We start from the raw sequence: 20,558 nt of genomic DNA on the forward strand, positions 1-20,558 counted from the left end.
GACTTCTTGCTAAGCTAAATGGTAAGTGTTATGCTGCTAAGACTTCTGTTTTATTTTTAATGAGTTAAAATTTGATCACATGGTCTTAATATATTGCTTATGAATTCCAGGTTCCGTGGTAACTTAGATAAGTGCTTTTCAACTAACTTACTATCAGTTATCTTTGTAGTTTCTTGTTGTAATGAGCTATGATCTTCTCTACTGAAAAAGAGGTGGCTCCTAGTTTAAAGGTAAAATGCACATCTCTGTGTACATACCTGATACACACACACACACACATATATATAAAAACACACTTCTGGGTTTGGAGGAAGTACAGGTTGAAAGCAAACCAAAAATCAGAAACCAATTTTGAAAACAGTCATGCCCAAATTTCAATTCAAATGCTAATAAAGTGACTGAAATCTGTTGGCAAGAAATAGGATTTGCACTGGATATTTTTTTTTTTTAATCCTGTAATATGAAAGCTGTATAAAAGGCATTATGAAGGTTTTTATCCTATATCACACAGATTTTAAAAGCTTACATTAGAGGTTTTAAAAGTCGTACCATGTCCCGATTAGATGATGAAATACTTACTGCCTTTCCAGTAATATTGGAAGCAGTCATTCCTCCATTTCCCTGTAGTGTATATACATCGTCCAACTCTCACAAATCTGTTTCATTTACTTTACCTGAAGAAGCAATGGCTATCAGCACTATCAGATAATTGTGAACTGTGTCCTCTGAGTCAGAATTTGTCCTAATTCTCTAGGAGTGTTGTACAATGAAGGTCCAAGATCTGAGCTAGTTATGAATGAACCAGTACGGCTAAATGGCTCATCATGCTTCCATGCAGAAACACTTGGGCTGGGTCGCAGAAACACTTAGGCTGGGTCCCAGAAACACTGTGTTAATGTGTACAGCTTCTGGCCTAATCAGCCTTACTTCCTAAGTCTAATTGTTAACCTCTGAACGTGAATAATTAGCCAGACTGCAGTAGTGCTCTAATGCAATGATACCGTTTCCTATTCCGGCGCTAGCTAGTTCAAAGCCAGTTCAGTAATATCTTTTGATTGCTCCTCTTTATAGCCTGCATATGCTATTAAAAGGCAGGTATAGCCTAGAGGCTGCTTGCTAACACTTGTCCTGTTTTACATGGTATTTTGGAGCAACCTCTCAACTTGTTCTGGAGGTTGTGGAGTTACCCAGTCCTTCTGCAACATTGTCCAGTTCCTGATGTTTGCTTTACCCTAGGGCTTGTGAAAGATCTTTCCTGAAGAAAGCTGCATGGAAAGAAGGAACCCTGTTTGTCCTGGGAAGACCTCTCATTAACTAGAATTAGGCTTTTTGAGCATTACTAAGAAGCTAAGTACTGTATTTATGTACCTGTGATAACAGGCTGCAGTTTCCTTCTCCTAAAATGGCTACAGATTGACATAAAACATTAAATTTTGTTATATTGCTCTGAATTGAAAACAAATCCTGACATGTTGAGAATGCTGGCCTTGCACATATTGCAGAAATTGGAGTAATTAGTTAATTCTTAAATTACAGTTAAGTGAAAGAACCCGAGGGTTCAGGTATCAATCAGCCAACCACAAATAAATATGCATTGCATGTTGAAACTCTCTTGCTGTATGTTTCATGCAAGGAAAGGCCAGTATTTCAAATTTGAGTGCCAAATGTCTGGCTTTCAAAGCTTCTGGATCCATAGATCTAGAATTTAGGATCAATTTTCCAGTATATTAATTTTCAGTGCTCTATTGGGGCTTCTAAGGTTGAAAGTTCTAACTCAAAAGTTACTTTTTAGGGTTCAGTTTTAGGTATCTAAGATGAAACAATTGGAAAGATGAGGTTTTCTGAAGCAGCCTGAAAGGTCCTGGCTCTCCTGAAGCCAGAGCAAATTGCTAAATCATTTTAATGGTCAGGACTCTCACCCTTGGTGTTTAAAGGTTCAATGTCCATCTGTTTCTCAAAATTATGCTTTAAAAAAAAAGACAAATCAGGCCTCAAAAAGCTGCCCAGATCATTGGTGCAAACCTTTGTTAGGACACAGTAGAATGTAGATTAATGTGCAAGTAAAGATTTTGAAACCCCTGTTTCTAAAATGATATGCAGCAAGTTACAGCATAGGTATTAATTTAAGAGAGCATATAAAATGACAAATCTTACATGCATATAAAAAGCATATGACATTTTTCCTCTAATTATGTTTTGAACCAGGTTATCTCATTATATGACCTGATAATGTTTTTTGAAGAATCATATAAAGGTATGTGGTGAACTGGTAGCTTAAGTAAAACATCAACTGAAGTCCACAGCAGTTAATGGAAATTACTTTTCCTAATCCTGAAAGGCATGTTCAGTTGAGTGAATTCAAATACATGTTTATTCATCATTTTTATAATTTATTAATTTCTGCTTCATTACCTGAATCCTCAACATGTGTTCTGCTTGGTGAATATTATCTTAAAATCATAGAATCACAGAATGGGTTGGGTTGGAAAGGACCTTTTAACATCACCCAGTTCCCACCCCCAGCCACAGGCAGGGATGACTCCCACCCAAGGCTCTGTCCAACCTGGCATTGAACACCACCAAGGGATGGAGCATTCACAACTTCTTGGGCAACCTGGAAGTAAACCTTGGCACCCTTACAGTAAAGAATTTCCTCCTTATATCCAATCTAAACTTCCCCTGTTTAAGTTTTAACCTGTTACCCCTTGTCTTGTCACTACAATCCCTAATGACGAGTCCCCCCCCAGCAGCCCTATAGCCCCCCTTCAGATACTGGAAGGCTGCTATGAGGTCTCCATGCAGCCTTCTCTTCTCCAGGCTGAACAGCCCCAACTTCCTCAGCCTGTCTTCATACGGGAGGTGCTCCAGTCCCCTGATCATCCTCATGGCCCTTCTCTGGACTTGTTCCAACAGTTCCATGTCCTTTTTATGTTGAGGACACCAGAACTGCACACAATACTCCAGGTGAGGTCTCACAAGAGCAGAGTAGAGGGGCAGGATCACCTCCTTCGACCTGCTGGTCATGCTCGCTCCTTTTGATGCAGCGCAGGATACGGCTGGCTCTCTGGGCTGCAAGCGCACACTGAAGCCGGCTCATGTTAAGCTCTCTTGTCATGCATGCAGTCTGCAAACGAGTTGATGTGTCGGAGGTCAATGAAGTGTGCCCAAGTGTGGAACTTAATCATCAGACTCTAAAATTTAGGGGTTTATGACCACTGGCTTGCTAAAACATACATGTGGCTACAACAACATGTGGCACACATTCATTTTGTGGATGCCCACAGAACCCAAGTGCATTTCTCATGTAACATGACTAGTTTAAACATTTCTTTCCAGAAACTACATGGCTGATCTGTGATCTCATCTGCTTATTTTGATATATTCTAATTCAGTAATTCCGTATCTGTCTAGCAGAACTTGCATTTCCCTTTCATATGGAAAATAGGACTAAATTAAGCGTGATGCAAAGGAACATTACCTGAAAGGTGACTTGGAAATGAAAAAATTAGTGGATTTAAATAATTTTTGTTTCATGAAGACTTAAGAAATCAGTGTTTTCACTGAGGTGTTATTGTAGCCTATAAAAAGGTATTTTAGGTGGGAATGAGGGGAAAATCAAGGAGCTGATGTGAGAGAAAAAATTTGGGTGGCTTTGCTTCATCACAGATACTTTGGTGGAAAAAGTCTTATTTTATGTGGATTTAACACCCCTCCATTTCTAGCCGGTGAGGAAACTCCCGGTTTTAGTTAAACGATGCGATTCAGACAACCACTCTATCAAAAATAGGGTATTTTTCCCGGGGTATCCCCTCCCAGCTTCTCAGCTGTGATTTATGAACACACCTGTGGCGTTAAAACACAAACGCTTCCGTGTTTGTTTCTCCTCCCGCCACCGTGCCAGGTGTGCAGGGTGAGGGCCTCCTGCCTCTCTCCCGGCTGTGAGTCAGCACTTCCCGGCGGGAGGCCTCGCAGCCGGCCGGGACACGCAGACTCGTGCCCCCGCGGCGCCTTGTCCCCTCGTTAACGGGTAACTACACGGCTGGCCACGAACGCGCTTCCCCCCGCCTCGTCCGTGGCGGCCCCGCGCAGCGCCGCGGCCTCTCCCTCTCCCCTCAGCCGGGCCCGCCCCTCTCCCAGCCTCCTCCGCGGCTGCCCCCCTCCCCGCGCCAGGCGGAGCTGGAGTTGGGAGCGGTGCCGTTCGTCGCCGCCGCCTCTCCAGTGACCGAGGACACCGGCGCTACCCGGCGGGACCCTCTTTCTCTGGCCGCCCCCCGACGCCTCATTCCCGCTGTCGCCTCTGCTGCAGCCGGCGCTGGCCACGGAGCAGCCATGAGCTGGGGCACGGAGCTGTGGGTGAGTCCCGGCTCGCCTTTCATTGTGTCTGGGATTCGCCGCCTTCCCTTGTCTACTCAGGCGGCTTCCCCGGGGGAGGCGCGGGGCGGAGGAAGCCGAGGCGCTTTGTTTGGCGGCGGCTACCGGGGGGGAGGGGGCGTGTGTGTGTGTTGGGCCGGGCGGGGGTCGCTTGAACACAGCGGAGGGAGGTGGCGAACGCGTTGGGACGGGGAGCGCCTCGGCCGGGGTGCGGGTGCGCGCGCGCCGCCATGGCGCTCCCCGCGGCGGGGCTGTGGGGAGGGGAGCGCGCCGTCTCGCCCTCCACCCGGTAACGGTCGCAACGGGTCGCGCTCCTTTGTGTGCGCCCCCCGCCCGCCTCTGAGGAGAAAGGAGGGGAGGGGGCGCGCTCGGTGTGAGGCGGACGGGGCTGGCGGCGTTCCCCGGGGGGTTGGCTTGGGGCGGGGTCCCGGCTCGGCTCGGGCGGGGGCCGCGGCGGGGCCGGGCGGTCGTAGCGCTGCTCCTCGGGGCTGCTCGGGCCAGTGGAGCGTTTGGAGCCGTCGCCACTGTCTGGAAGCAGCTATTGTATAGCTTTGTCTGTAACGGCGCTTCAGAACATCGGCTGATCCTGTATGGTATTGTGGTGTTAGTACGGAGACTTGGTAGCAAGGAGGCAGGTAGTGCGCCTCTGTCCGAGTGGTTTCGGGTCTTAAGCCTCCGCTCCTCCTCCTCGGGCTTTTCGGCTGTGCTGAGGGCAGTACAGAAGGGGCTTCTCCCGGGGGGAATCTGCCGGAGGGAAGCACAGGGGTGTTTGTGGTGTTGTGCTTCATTTTCTCTGTCAGATTTCCTACTGGAGCTGACGCTGGTCGTGGGAAAGCTGAAGTGAAAAAAGTAGTAGTACCGAGCAGGATATAACGTCCTTCGTTTATTTGATTTTAAGGACTGTGAAGCGCAGACACTTGTGCTCAGGAAACGAATAAACTACAGGAAGCTAAACATTGTAGCTTGAAGTCTGTTCAGGAACTCCTGGCTGGGACCCAGCTTTATAGTTTCTTTGTTTTGAAGTTGAATTAAATTCCTTTATCAGTAGTTTCTAGTACAGGGCTATTAGTTTCTAAAGGAGCAAAGATCTGCTCAGCACGGAGACAGCCAGAGTGAACTGGGGACTCAAAGGCAGGCTGAGGCATTGCAATCGGACGGTGTAGGTGGGGTATGGGGTTGGTTGAGGCTGTGAAGCTCCTGAAGCCACCTGAATAAGTCGTGGCTGGCTATGCAAAATGAACGTGCAATAGCATTGCATCAGGTGTGGAGAAGCCCGATTTAAAGGTGTTTGAGGGTGGCTTTAAAGTTTTGTGCAGTGCCTCGTGCTTAAGTAGGTTTTACAGGCATGATTGGAATTCAGGTAATATACACTCACTAAGTACTGACAGCAGCGATGTAATGAAACTGGAATATAGGACCCTGGTAACATTGACAGTGAGGAGTAAGTAAAAGCCATGATTTATCTTGGCAGCACAAGTATGTCTTTGTAGCTTATGCTTGTATATACTTCAGATGGGAGGTAGTAGGTCAGTGGTTTGGAAGAGTGGGGCTTTGCATTTTAGGAGAGCACTGGATTTCCTTCTGTAAGTACTTAAATATGTATCACTTCAGAAAAGAGAGTTTTATCTTGCTCATCTCTGTGCATTTTTGGCAGCCTCTTAGTTTTCTTTTCTTTGTTCAGCTTGTAAATAACAGTTAAGGTTTTGTAGTCCACTGTGTTCAGTTTTTCAAGAAAAAAAAAAGGTTTACTTTCCTTATGTGCTTAAGAAATAGATAGAAAAAGGTGGGTTTTGACCTCAGACTTGCTTTTAATGATGGGTATTTCATTTACAGTGCCATGGAACTAGCTGAATTTTATCTAGACCTACTATATGTTTGTGGTTTTTTTTCCATGAAGTCCTTAATTATTTTGTGTTGGTTTGAAGGAATAATGACAGAATTTTAAGCTGAAAGTTTTGCTACAACATTTTTATTTCAGCAAAAATTTATGTTTTTTTCTTGATCTCAGGTGGTATCTGTAACTCCACACTAGTAAGGTAACTTAATGCAGAAAATGGTCTGTTTGGAGCTATACAACTAGACTTGGACAATAGAGGTTTTTACATAAATGTGCATCCTTTAAGTGGATTATTTTTAGTCTGTTGAATCTAATCACACTTTAAAAAATACTAGGGTTATAAAGCAAACTTTTCTTAGTTGGAAAAATATTGAGTGCTTCTCTTAGCTATTGAAAAAAAGTATTGACTTTGTAATTGTTTTAACAGCTTGTGTTCGTCAAGTAAAGATTATTCTTTTTTTAAACCTGGCACAGAATGAAATTAATTAAAAATTGGCCAAAGTATAGGTTAAAAATACAAGGAAAACCACTCTTTGTGGAGCTTAAAGAAAGTGCTCTAGAGGAATAAATAAACTCGTAGATGTGTTTGTGTTCTGCAGTTTTTCCTTCGTGGTTCCCTGTTGCCAGCATCAGTGCAGCTTTAGAAGGCAGCTGCTGTGGGTTTGCTAATGGCAGGTGGGCACAAGCAACTCGTGATGTTAAGAGTCTCCAGCTGCAGAGAGCTGTTCTGCGCAGGTTTTCTGGAGACCTTCTTGAGCCTAAAGCTCTCCCTCATTAGTGTTTGCAGCTGTGGTCACGAAGTGGCATTTTTCAGGACTAAGATTAGTATGTGTATGGTAAGTTTTTCAGAACACTTGCAAATATGTGTGTAGGTTTTGCTGATTGACTGAGACAAATTTGATGATTTTGTATCAGGGGTTAACCCTGCCTGGTCAGATTTTATCTCTTCATGCTGATTATTGGTATTTCATGCTGATTGGCAGTTCTGACTTCTTTTTTTCTCCTCAAGTCTTATGCATTGTGCTGTTTCTGATAAGTAGAAAGTGTGTGTGGATGAATTTAGAGACAAATAAGGAGGCAGAAGAAAAATCAGGGGACTGGGAAAGCAGCTCTTGTCTGGTACTTGTGTGGTACTTAATTAATGTGTCTGTTCTGGTATTGTGATGATGCTTATGCTAATTAAGTGGTTATATCAGTGTCCAAAAACTGTAGATGATGCCCTTAGTGACATGGTTTAGTGGTGGTCTTGGCATTGCTGGGGTAATGGTTGGACTTGATTATTTTGAAGGTCTTTTCCAACCTGGTTGATTCTGTGATCAGGGACATGACAAGGGAAAGATTTTCTTTGATGGGCCAATACTTGCTACTTCTTCAAATTCTGGAGCTGTTATTTCTGTGGAAGATATGTTTTGTTGTGGTTTTTTTTTTTTCAAGCAACTATTTCTATAAGTACACCGTTATTCTCTGAAGTGGGTGTGCCTTGGCCAAAACAGTGTGCTTTCCAGTATGTCTTGGCTAAACAGCATGCTCCCTGTTGTGTTTCCTTTGATAACAGTGTATGAAACAATGTGAATTAGTAATAGTAAAATAACTGTTGATTCATTTAAGACATTCTGTCACATTAGAAATGTTTCCTTCTGCAGTGTTTTCTGTGCTGTGTGAAATGTGTTCCCCTTTTATGCTTTTTTATCACAACAAAAAATGTTGATCAGTTTTGGAAGTATTATTCCACAATCAGTTTTATGCTCATCAGTGCATTTATCTTTGTGCTTGCTCTGCAGCATTTTCCTTATGGTCCATCCACCCAAAACCCAAGATACTTCAGTGAACTGCCTTGCATGGTGATATTCTCATAGTGGTTAGAACAGAGTACTGAGAACTGTCTTCTGTAACGCAGTTGAAATTGTATTTTCTGAGAATTTGATGTTGAGTGCTAAATCTTACCTGTAATATTTAGCTTTTTCCTAGGCAATATTTGTAAAGGAAATCTGGTGAAAGGGGGCACATAATCACAAAGTTGCGTGGCTGCACTTCGTTGGTAATAGGAAAATTGTTTATTTAGATACACTTTTCAGAGTTTTGCCTTTTTTAACACTTTTTTTTCAAGTCCAGCATGCTTGTGTTCACCTCGTGAGCAGTAAGAGTTTTACACATTGGAGTCCTGGGCAGACTTGCTTATTTGCTTTATAAGGTGCCGCATCTGACTTATGTTAAACTATGCAGCAATATCTGAGGCAAGAATAAATGGAACTAAAATTGGGGTTTTTTTTGTAGCTGTAAATATCTAGAAAGAAAAATGATGGATTATGATATGCTAAGGAATTACTCAGTGTGAACATCTGTTCAGCGTGTACACTTCTGTACATCTGGATTTCTTTCTGTGAGGGGTGTGGAGTTTACAAATAACATTAGCATAGAATATTTAACAGAATGTGTGGTTATTGTTGTCTTGGGGGTTTGTGCAGTTAAATCAAATATGTAGTGCTTTTGCTTTGATGCTAAAGGCTCACTGAGGATGGTCGATAATGAAGTTCTTGGCTTAATGAGTGGAGACAAGTAAAAGTCCATGTGATTGGCACTCTGAAGTAGCTTCCTTGGAAACTGATGAAAGAGTTTGTGCTGTCTCTTTAAAAAAAATCACATAGGGTGTTCTTCAAGTTTTGATGCATGTTGTGTCTTTCGAACCTGTGTCAACTCCTTAATAGTGGTTGGCAGAAAGAGAGTTTGAATACTGTGTCAGAAGAGTTTCAGTCTGTGGAACCAGTCTAGCCATCTGTTTCTCACCTCTTGATAAATATTTAAAGCAGAAATTTTGCTGAGGGCTTTTGTGCTAAGATTTTATGATTAAAAAAAAAAAAGGCTATGGAAGATTTAATGATACTATTGTTGTGAGATCCTTGGGGCCAAAGCACGCCATCTTTTATAATTAAGAAACCACGGGCACTGTAGAATACTATTTTGGAAATGAGTTACTTTGGACCAAAGGAGGATCAAAGTGTATGTGGTGATGTGCTCTTTCTAATCTTTGCTTAAACAAATTTTATTCCGTGCCTAAACCCAAGTTTCATTTTCAAAAATATGAAATAATTTCTAGTTGCATCAGTAGTTTTTCAAAAGCTGTTAAGAATTTTCTTGTGCTTTCAATGCCTGTTTCAGACATTGTTTCTTTTCGTGGTTTAAAATCAGATATCTTCTTTTTGTGAAAGAAGGTAAATTGTATGGTGGTGATGTCTGATCTTTAATGTTGCCAAGTTTAAGTATATGGAAAACATCCACAGAATGTAAATATGAAAAAGTTGACTTCAAAAAGTACTGAAGTATTATGTAGCACATTTCTCTTTTAATAATTTCTTATGTTTTTGCTCACCAGAGTACAAAATTTGGTTTTCTTTTTCTGCTAAATAAAGGTGTTTTTTTCAAAGCAGTTTGAAACCAAGGTTTCTACATCTTAAGCAGAATACTGCCTTTAACATTATTAATGCTAATAAATTTGTTTTGGTTTATAACAGTTAAAAAAAATTGAAAGTCACTTGAAAAATCAAGCTGTATTCTGTGTGGAACTTCTCTGCTTTTGAATCCTAATCTTCATAAACTTCCAGTATGCTAACGTATATTGTGTTAAAGGTGGTATTCTGTTTAATATGTAGATGTTTGTGAGATGAAACCTTGATTTTTTTTTTTTTTTTATTTTTTTTCCCCCAGATTTGTCCTTCAGCTTAACCTGAAGATTGTAAGCACTACTCTGTATGGATTCTCTTTTTATTCATTTTTATTGCTGTTGTGGTCTGCGAATGTGTGCAAGGAATGTGTCTTGTGGCTGCAGGATGAAATCACAGCCTTTCCAGATGCATGGGGTAGCCACACATTTCCTCTGTCATGGGTAGATACTGGGTAAAATGCTTAACCTCTGTGAGGTTACAGTCTTTCACCAGGAGCATTGTGCTGCTTATCTCATCCTTCTGAAGACCTCTGAGATTTCCAAATAGAAAGTTATGTAAGGATCAAGTTCTTGCTTATTGGATGTGTAGTTACTTCAGGCTCAGAATGAAAACAACTGTATTGAGTTTTTAGTTAGAAATCATGTTTGTCTGTATTTTTCCAGCAATTGTCTAGTTCATAGACATTTGACCTTCTTACTGATATTTCCAGGAAGGGGTGAGTCATTGTCTTGAGACTTTTATCAGTGTGGGTTTGCTGTTAAACATCATTTAAGAATGCACATGTGTTTGTGCCCTTGAGTATCTGTTTAGAAAGCATTTATTCAGTTTTGAAAACTGTTTATCACCTGACATCAATGAAAATGGTATTTGTTTTTATTTATGGCCCCACACATGTATGTACTTGGAAATGTATATGCTCTTCAAGAGAATTTGTACATATGTGGGAGTTTACTAATCTGGAAATGCCGAACACTGGAAAAATATGTATGTTGTTTTAAAAATATATGTACTATCCTTACTTTTAATCCAAAATCTGATAGTTGCCTACATCCAGATTCTAAATGGTACAGATGGCAGTTTGATTTCTTAGGTGAGAATAGCAGGAGGCTGTTTGAGATTGTGAGATCTCTTAGCTCAGCCAAGCAGAGATCTCTTTAAAGAGTGTATCTGTCAAAATAATGACCTTTTGAATTGGCAAATCCATCAGAAGTTGCAACGGAGAAAAGCATGAGTAGAGAAAAGTCTGTTGCCAATGTGTTCAGGTTTCTGTTCTTGGCAAAGGGTATCCAAGTGAGTATGATTTGTGCTTTCAACAGTCTGCAAGTAGATGCTGGAAGACAAAAGGTTTGTGTTAATGCTTGTGCAGAGCTGCCACTAATACTACAGACCTGCTCAAATATGTCTGAAACTGTCCAAAAGTTCGTTTGTGTAGTTAGATTAGTTCTTATACTGGATTGATCTAGGTGAGACCCTCTATTGTTAATACAGTATTTAAATACCTAAGTCCTTACATTTGCAAAGCAGTTTCTTAGCATGCTTGGTAAAACCAGTAATTGACTAATGCAGGGGTTTGGGGCTTTGTTTTTTTGCAAAGGAAAGGAAGTTCTTTAACACATTTGAAATGTAATTTTTGTTGTTCATCTCACACGTGTGCATACTTCTTCAGCAACTTGAATTCTTTTTGGTAGAAAAAATTCCCCAAAGTCTTCATATGTTTAACTTTTTCCTTGTGTTGGTGAACAAATTGTTCAGTGGAAGCTGAAATTCCAATCAGCTTGTTTCATTTTGCCCCTAGTGAGTTTACGTACCCCAGTCCCTTCTGCTCTCTTGGCAGAGTTGGGAGGTTTGTCTTCAGATGCATGTCAGTGCTTCAGCTGGATGGGAGGAGAAGGGGGGGAAAAGTATTATATTTTCATTAGAATGTGGACCCTCTACACTGACTTTGTTTATGGAATTATCTGCAGTAAGTTTGTTAGTCTGAGTTGCTGTTTTTTTCTCAATTACAAGTTCTATTCAAAGAGGAGACTGACAGCAGTATTGTATTTCCTGATAGGTGACAAGAACAAGAAAGGGCTTGATTTCAGGTGTTCTTACTTTTCTGTTAAGTTTGATCATACTGGAATTTGAAATAGCTATATGTGAGATTCATTAACACCTTTTTCTTGATATTTTTGTTTTGTTTTCCTTTAGTCAGGACTCTGCTTCTGCTTTGTCATTTAGAATAAAGAGGGCATTAAGCTGCTCGAAGTGCTTTCTGACATCGTGGTTTGTGTGTTTGTACATAGCTTTTGTTACTTATTACATCTTTCAAAGGAGAAGTGCAGTCTTAGAGTAAGCTAAAAAGCTAACATTGCAAGACCTCAAATTTTCTTGGCCTTTACTGTTGACCTCTTGTGTGGTCTTATGCAAGTAAACTTACTTCTTGTCTCTTAGTTGGCTTGTAAAATTGGATTAAGGTTTGTGGCTTTTTTTAAAATCAAATCCATATTGTAAAAATACCCGCATTTTTAGCATACTTCAACATTCTTTAATGTGTAAGTAGAAAGTAATATAATGTTAGAAGCAAAACACAAAAAGCAACAAATTCTAGTAACTTGTCCTGATTCTCTTTGATCAGACTGTCTGCTTGAAATAACCATTGAGAAAACTTCACTTGAATGGGTAAAATCTGCTGTGTACTCACAAGAATGGTCACTGTATCTATTTGTAATGCTTATGCTTAGCAAGTATTTGTTCAGGAGGCATGTACTGTGCAAATCACTTCTCATCGGCTGGTACACAAGCGATACTACAACATGCTTTTTTGTAGCTCCATATTAAGTAAACTGTATTTTCAGCATTGTGTAATGAAATGGCACCCACTTGATCCGAGTTGGGAGTGTTACTTAAGCACTGAAAAAAGTCTCAAATATGACGCCAGTTGCACTGGAGAGTTGAGAGGCAGCCTTACTTCTGGCATGCTTGGGGAACCAGATGTGAGTGAAGGTGATGAGCATGGGTGTGCCTTCTGGATCTTTATCGGTTTAGTAAATCCTTTGGAAGGACAGCATTTGATTGCCGGATCTCCTGATGACTGCCCAGTGTGAGTGGATGTGAAAGCCTCACTTCGTAAATTCTAATGTGCAGAGAGAGGGGAGTTTCTTTGAATGTGGGTGTGCTGCTTGTACACTGTTTTCCTCCCAGATGCTTGATTTCTTTCAAAGAAGGTAAATGTTACTTTTCTAATAATGTTTTCAAATAGGCATTTGCTGTAGGTAACATAGGGTTTTCTTGTGGCTGTGAGTATGAGCACAATTGATATGTGTGAAACCAGTATCTGTGCTATGACACAGTTGGCTTTCTCTGCAGCAGAGGAATATTCTGGTAGGGGAAATTGTAATGTTTCTACGGCTCAACACTTCTCTCTTTTTTTTTTTTTTCCCCTCCTCCCCCAGTGGATAAGTTGTTCCTGGTTTTGCTATCTGACTTCTAATTGTCCTGCTGTTTCCCCCCCTATTTATGTAAACTTAGTCACAATTAGAGGAGTATTTAGGGTATTTGATGTCTGTAATCGATAGTTGGAATGTATTTTATGTCTGTGTTTTAGTGCCTAGAACCATTAGTTACATAGTGGGCTTGTGTTGTGCTGCTTTCTACACGATCACAGAGTATAGAGACCATCCCCAGTTCAGATAATTTTCAGTTCCAGCAGGAGATGGGTCATTACTGATCATGTCAAATGACAAGAGTTGTGCAAACCCCAGTATTGTTCAGTATGACAGGCACGGACCTCAATTGCAGCATCTTATCTGTTTCCTTTGGTAACCTTGCAATCCAGGGGTAGCAATGGGGTAGACCTTTATTGTGTTTGCAGAAGATCAGTACATAAGCGTCCTAAGAGAATTAAGAAAATAATTGTATGAGGGAATGTTGGAGTCTCAGAGCAAGCAGTAATCCTTTGGTATAATGAGGTAATAGAGCTGTAATCAGCCAGCAGTGCCCTTGAAAATGAGAATAAGAGGCTAATGTTTGATACAAGAGAGAAGGATGCAAAGACACAGGCAGAGATAACATCCAAGAGATGTATGCAGATGAAATAATCTCTCAATACCAGAAAAAAGGATGTTGCTGTAACTGAGAAATGAGATGGGAATGGCTAAATATTGCAGCTACTGGAATGGTTAGAAAGAGCTTGCTTTTCAAAAAAATTATGTAGGAACTGTTAACAAGTCTTAGTACAGAACATGGATTTGAGATATGGGAAACAAGTCACAGCTCCTGTGAAGGAAAGACCCTAGTTAATAAAGATACAAAGCAATAAAGTGTGATAGCTGACAAGAGGTGATGCACATTTATCTGCATTTTAATGAAACATGTTTTATCATACCTTTTCTCTGAAAACAGGTTCAAATTTGTGATTATTAAATGGAAAACTGTATGAAGGTCCATCAACAAATTTGTTCTGAAGTGTCAAGTATAGATTCCCTCATCCCCCTTAGTTCTACTTTTATTTAGACCCTAATAGTGCAGGTACTTACATATTTAAATGTACCAATACTTGTTCATTTTATGAGCAAAGGTCTAACAGGATCAACTAAACTAATTTATGTGCTTGGGAGTAAGTACTGCATGCCAGCTACTTTTCAGAGTAGGTTTTTTTAAAGAGAGGGGGCAGTTGCAAAGCTGATCAAGTGTACAGGTACTCTGATATTGCAGTACTAATGCATTCTTCAGGGTAATCTTACAGGACAGTCTTGTTACTTTTCACCCTGCCTAGCCTCTCCAGTGTGTTTCTGTGGTAAAATGTGCAGTATATCCGGAGTTCCTACTTTGCATCTGAGGTTCCTGGTTCTACTTGTGGATTGTAGTTGCTGCCCTGCATTATTTAAATCAGAAAAATTACTGATGTGTTTTTTGACAGAAATATTGATTATTTTCTGTAATTATTTAATGGGATCTTTCAAGTTTGAGCTTTGCTGTAAACTAGGATTTAATAGAACAAGGGATTTAGATTAGTACTTGGACCTATGGATGGTGGAAATTTCACTCTCAAGTGATTCAGAATTAATCTCATTAGTTAAAATTTTTATCTTAATTGGTGTTTATTTTCTGGGAAATTTGCTAAATAGTAGATTTTGGGATCATTACGGTATGGTCAACGAGGTGTTACAAATCTGTTTGGACATGGGTAAGAAAAGGATGAACTTGTGTTACAAGGTTTTTCAGCATGTTGTAATAAAATGGAGAAAAACAGACTGGAGTATCTGGTATCTCATGTCAGAAGAGAGCATGTTTAAAAGAGGAAAAATTAGTTTCTTAGAGGTAAATAGTAATTTATCAAGAAAGTCCAAATGCCTGGGATTTTTGTACTTCGTAAGTAATGGGAGGGGAATGTAGACTGTACAGTTCCAGGAAATTTCAATAGAAATGTCACCATGTGAGGCAAGCCAGGCAGTTCTGTCAAGTGTCCTGACTCTGCATGATACTCAAATATTTACTCCTGTAGCAAGAGGTGTGGTGGTCTGATTAAGCCTTTAGGTTGAGACTAAGGAAATAGGGGCTGTGGGTTATTTGTTTTGGTTTAGCTTGATTGCTCCTTTGTTTTGTAAAAGCTGTGAGGCCTTTTGTGTTTCTAGCCCTGTTCTCATTCCTGCTGTGAAGTATTGCATTAGTGGAACTTAAATTTTTTTCGGCCTATCTCCCTGAGTTTGAGGCTCAGTTAATATTAAATTTTTGGGTGTTTTTTTTCCAGATTGATTTTTCTCTAATAACAAGACCAAATTCTTTCTAAAAATGGCTTTTTGACAAACACCTTTACTTTGGCACTGGTGCTAGGGAGTGTAATGATATCTCTTTCCAGGACCACTGTTGCTGTTCCATGGGCGCTAGCCTACAATTTGAGAGATAGCAGTATGGTTCCCTGAGTTTCAGCTTCTGCATTCCTGAGAGGGAAATGGTAAGCTAGGAGTAGTGTGTAACTAGTAAGTTTTTACTGGAAGAAACATCCCATCAGTGGGTTGGAATTGGACTCTTACAAACCCAGGAACTGTCTCTATATGTTAAAACTTCAGTAGATGCAGACAAAACCAGTGACAGGCTTAAGTGTACTGGTGGCTCTTGTGCTTGGATGACTTAGCACTCAGTGACTTTGTGTTGCTTTGGTTCTGAGGGGGATGTCCTTCAGTTTCACTGAAATTTCAATAGTTGAACTGAGGTAATTTTCTCTAGAGGTTTAAAGCCAAGTCTTAAAGATGAGATGCCAGTGGTATTTATATGCTTAGTGATTTTTACATTTCTCCCTGTTCTCTCTGGTTTATATTGCAAGGCTGTAATTGTGGGCTTGACATCGTTTGTGTAAAATGCCTTGCAGTTTTTAAGAAACTGTGCAATCAGCTGAAGGTGATAGTACTGAATGACCAGCATTCATACTTTTTTCAGTAATGAGTTACAGTGGAATATCAGTGCTTCAAATACAGATTTCAACCTTGAGGTGTAGTTCTGAAAGAAGAGCTGTTGCTTTGTCTTTGTGTAGACCTTTGGTGGGAAACCTGCTTTTGATTTTATCTGTTCTGGATGCTGGGAAACTGTGAATAGTGAATTTCCAACACAGACCTTACACGTAGGTGTTTCTCATGATATTGATAGACTGTAGTGCTTTGTACTTAGCATTTCAAACTTACTGTAAATGCATCATCAGGTGTCTTAAAGTCAAAACTGAAGCTTGTGGCTTTCATGACTTTAATTCTTTGTTAGGTCACTGGAAAAGAGGCTTATTTTTTTTGCTGACTTCTGTTCATATGTAGGAAGAGGATCATGCTGCTATATCAGTGTTAAACTGACAGTTTGAATGTTGCCTGTGATACTTCTAGGGCTGGTACCAGTTACTGTTAGGAAGACAGCAATACTCTTCAAAATGATGTTTTTTCCTACCCTTAGGTTGTTAATTCCTCTTAATCGATACAACGTACCCTTAAAGTTGTTAATGATTTCATCGCATGTATAAGTGACATTTTGGTCATTGACTTCACCATATGTCTGTTGTGGAATACATTCTCTTTGGTTCAGGTTATATATTTTGTTTGGTGAACACTGAGGAATGAGTGATGCATTATTTTCAGAGTTCTGTAAATTTTTATCTCTGTGTGGGTCACAGTGATGAAATACAAAGGAAAGACTGAACACTGGTAGGCTTCATCTGTTCTAAAGCAATCAATGCAAAACTGTTTCATATGGTGTAAGGGGTTGGTTGTTCATTAAGGTTGTGAGTTTTAAAGCATTTCTTCAAGAGCACTTCACAGATTTTTCATGTATTTCTAGTTGATGTCAGTGATGTGGAAGTAGTACAGTGTGCACTTCATTGCAAGAAATGTATTTTTTTTGAGGTGTTACTGTATTTGGTAGAAAGCTGATGAGGACTCTTGAAAAATGTAAATAAAAATGTATATTTCTGTTGTAAGTGAAGGGTTTGAGGCTTTGCTTGAAGTTGCATCCTTTATCTTTCAGTGTTCTCTGCCACTCAAAAAGCTAATGCAATAGTAAGTTTACATTAGGAAACAGCACCCTATCATTTTTTGCGGTGAGATTCTGCTTTTCTTTTTCCTGAAAACAATTTTTTATCTTCATTTGCTAGAAATGCCTAACAACTTACTTGCTCCATCTTTAGTTTGTTTAGACTATCTTATTGTGTTATTTTTATTCATAATCTTTTATCTCTTTATAGTTACAATTCATTCAGTTATTTCAACATAATTTGTTTCTATCTCCTGCTTAATATGAGCTTCAATTTTATGAGGAAAGTAGAAGAATAAAGAGCATGGCAAATTAACAGTGAAGTTAACTAGTTATCTAAAGTTATTTGTAAGAAGGTCTTTTGGGGGTGTACAGTATGCTTTCTGATGTGTGCAGTTTTCTTCTTGACTTTGTATGAGCTGTGGTTTATCATCTCTACTATATGGTATAAAACATCTCCAGCATCTGAAAAAGGTGCTACCAAAGGCTTTCATGATAATATTTCAGCAAGCCTTCATAGTGAGCGTTGACCATATGAAGAACACTTTTCAGTAGCTGTCATTGATTTAGATTTTTTGGGTGGAAACAATGACAGTATGTTTTATATAGTGCTTAAATGCCCAATTCATGAGTTTACCTTCTGGCTATAAACCCTAAGGATGGTATATAAAAAGACATTTCCATTTCTAATATTAGCTCATATAGAAGGTGGTGCAGCTCATCCAGTTACATTCATCTGGTGGAAAACAGTTTACTGTTTCAGCTGGGTGCAGTTGATCTGAATTACATTTGGAATAGTGTTATGCTGCATTAATATTGGGAATCCTAAGTCACATCTGGAGAAAAATACCTTTGGTCAGTATTTTCTCCATTATTTTGTTTGCCTGATATTTGTTTGCCTCGGTATTTGTGTGCCAGTTGTGTGTTTATTGATGTTGCAGCCCATCACAACATCATCAAATACTGCTATTCGGTGTTCTGCTGTAGTTACTGTGAGTCTGCTTGTTTCCATTTGAGTTCTTTACCTATTACATCTGCTTCATTGCAAAGAAAGTGCTATTATTAGTTTACACATTACAATTGAAAGTTGTAAAGATTGATAGAGTTGTTTCTAAGATGGATTGAGAAATCAGAGATGCCTATGCAGATGTGGTGTATTGTCTGATCTCTCCAGTTGTTGAAATGGGGAAAAAAGTTTTGCAGCATGGTGGAAAACATTTTAATTAACATTGTAGATGAGTTTGGAATCCCTGATGTGAGATGTTTGCAATACTCATGAGCAGCAAAGTTCTGTATCAATCAGAACGCTTCATGAAGGCTTAGTTAAAGGTACAGTTATTAAGATATTAGTACATTGTATCACAGCATGATTTTAAGTTGCAAGTAAGTGAAACTAATGATTGTGACAACCATAAAGATGGATGCTGAGAGCTGTAGCAGTTTAGAGTGTTAAATTATTGTAAAATTGCTCTCTTGTTAGTAGTGATTGCCTCTATGAACTGGATGATACATTGGATTGGGTGAATGATCTGGTTGGTGGAGTGCTAGAGATGAAAGTATTTATTATGGGTTTGTGCTACTATGTATTCTTGAGAGGCATAAATATTTTAGATTGTAAAACTTAAGTTTCTTTCTTCTTGTTACATACAAGCAATCTGGAGTGTATTTTTGGTTGTAGCAGGTTGATATCAAATGAATATTTCCAGCCTAATGGGCTAGTAAAAAATGTGCAAATATTAATGCTGGGTGCATCTTGCATGAGTTGGTTCCTGCATATATATATAGATAGATAGATATAGATATAAAAATATATATATAAAATAATTTGAGAACTGAGTTTTTAACAAATGCAGTAAAAAGCAGGTCCCACATAACTTTCAGACCTGAGAATAAAATTTCTTACAGTATAGTCTTTGCATTTCAAGAAATGCTATGTATCAGGGTCACATTAATTTAAATGACTTGGGCTAAAGTCAAAATACATTTTTATAGTGAGCTTTTGAACATTTTGAAATATTTAGTATTTATCTGAGTTATGGGGGCAAAAGTTACAAATAAAAACTACTTATGACAGTGTTCTCCTCCATTCATTGCAGGGATGATCTGTAGTTGTCTTTGAATTCTTTTCTTGAGAATTTCTTGCTTCCTTCCCAAATCATAGACTCACGGACTGGTTTAGGTTGGAAAGGAACCTTAAGATTATCCAGTTTCAACCCCGCTACCATGGGCAGAGATGCCACACACTAGAGCATGTTGCCCAAGGCTGTGTCCAGCCTGGCCTTGAGTACTGCCTGGGATGGAGAATTTGCCACTTCTTTGTGCAGCCTGTTCCAGGGCCTCACCACTTTCACAGGGAAGAACTTCTTCCTTATATCTAACCTGAACTTCCCCCGTTTCAGTTTAAACCCATTACCCCTTGTCCTGTTGCTTCAGAAAAAATGGGTGGTTGGGGAGTGTCTTTAATTTCCCATTGTGTGCTAAAGATGCATTGCATTCGGGTACTGGCACAGATAAGAAAATGCCGAATTAAATTTTATTTTGGTTTTATTTTCTTTCTAGAAGCTAGGCATAGTTTTACATATTGATGTGAAATCAAAAAGAGATACTTAGAGAAAAGGCACTTGGATTATTTTTGTCTACTACAAAATCCTGATGTGTTTTCTATTTCAAATTGGGATTTGTTAATCGCTAACTTGAAAATGGTTTTGCTAGATTAAAAGTGTTAAGGCTCCCCAGATATGAAACATTGAATTTCAGTGTTGTGTTTGTTATCAAGTTCATAATGTTAAAAAACAAAGTTGGAACTCTCTTATACAATGAGATTGTTTCAGATTTTTAGTCAACTATAAGAAAAGACAGAACAGTTCTATTCAGTGTAAGAGAAATGGTTTTGTGATTATTTAATGTTTTATTCAATATTTGAGGCTGTTTATCAGAATTTATTAAGCATTTTTATGGCAATTCCTAGAACTTTGATTATTTACTGAGCTTTATCATTTATTGTTTAATAATTTACTAGTTTAATTCCCTGAGGACTTAGTGAAATGAGGACTTAGTAAAGACCTGAGTAGCACTTAACATTGAAGAAGGAAATTACAAATAGTTGGGTTTCTCATATAGGACATAAGAATGTGATATGGCAATGACGTAAAATACAGGAGAGGTTCCATGTATTTATGTGTGAAAAATACCATGCCACTTTCTTCTACTTACAGGTCAATGTATAGTGAGGAGTGTTAAAGGGTTCTTTGGTTAGAACTGGATTTTGGAAGAGAAGTACTGTGATTTGTAGCAAGTTGCTATGTTGATCTGCAATTTAATTTTTAACTAAATCTCTAGTATAATGTTGAGTGTTTTGTTTTTTGGTTTTTTTTTTTGTCTTGTCTTTATTATTTCTAGTATTTCAGTGTGAATACCCTTGT

The 20,558-nt window shown here is 39.3% G+C and overlaps 1 protein-coding gene across 3 annotated transcripts in view; it reads left to right on the forward strand.

Moving 5' to 3' along the window:
• Nucleotides 1-4,208: 4,208 nt before the first annotated feature.
• FNBP1L (formin binding protein 1 like) overlaps nucleotides 4,209-20,558 on the forward strand; it is a 58,567-nt gene continuing 42,217 nt past the window's right edge. For all 3 annotated transcript variants that reach the window (XM_057428993.1, XM_057428994.1, XM_057428995.1), the window contains exon 1: nucleotides 4,209-4,353. In XM_057428993.1, the coding sequence (XP_057284976.1) occupies nucleotides 4,330-4,353 (24 nt within the window). In that variant the 5' untranslated portion in view covers nucleotides 4,209-4,329. The remainder of the gene's footprint in view (nucleotides 4,354-20,558) is intronic.

Source organism: Pezoporus wallicus, unplaced genomic scaffold, assembly GCF_028554395.1.
Source record: "Pezoporus wallicus isolate ANWC-B61680 ecotype Strahan unplaced genomic scaffold, APGP_CSIRO_Pwel_v1 contig_593, whole genome shotgun sequence".
Lineage (NCBI taxonomy): Eukaryota > Metazoa > Chordata > Aves > Psittaciformes > Psittacidae > Pezoporus > Pezoporus wallicus.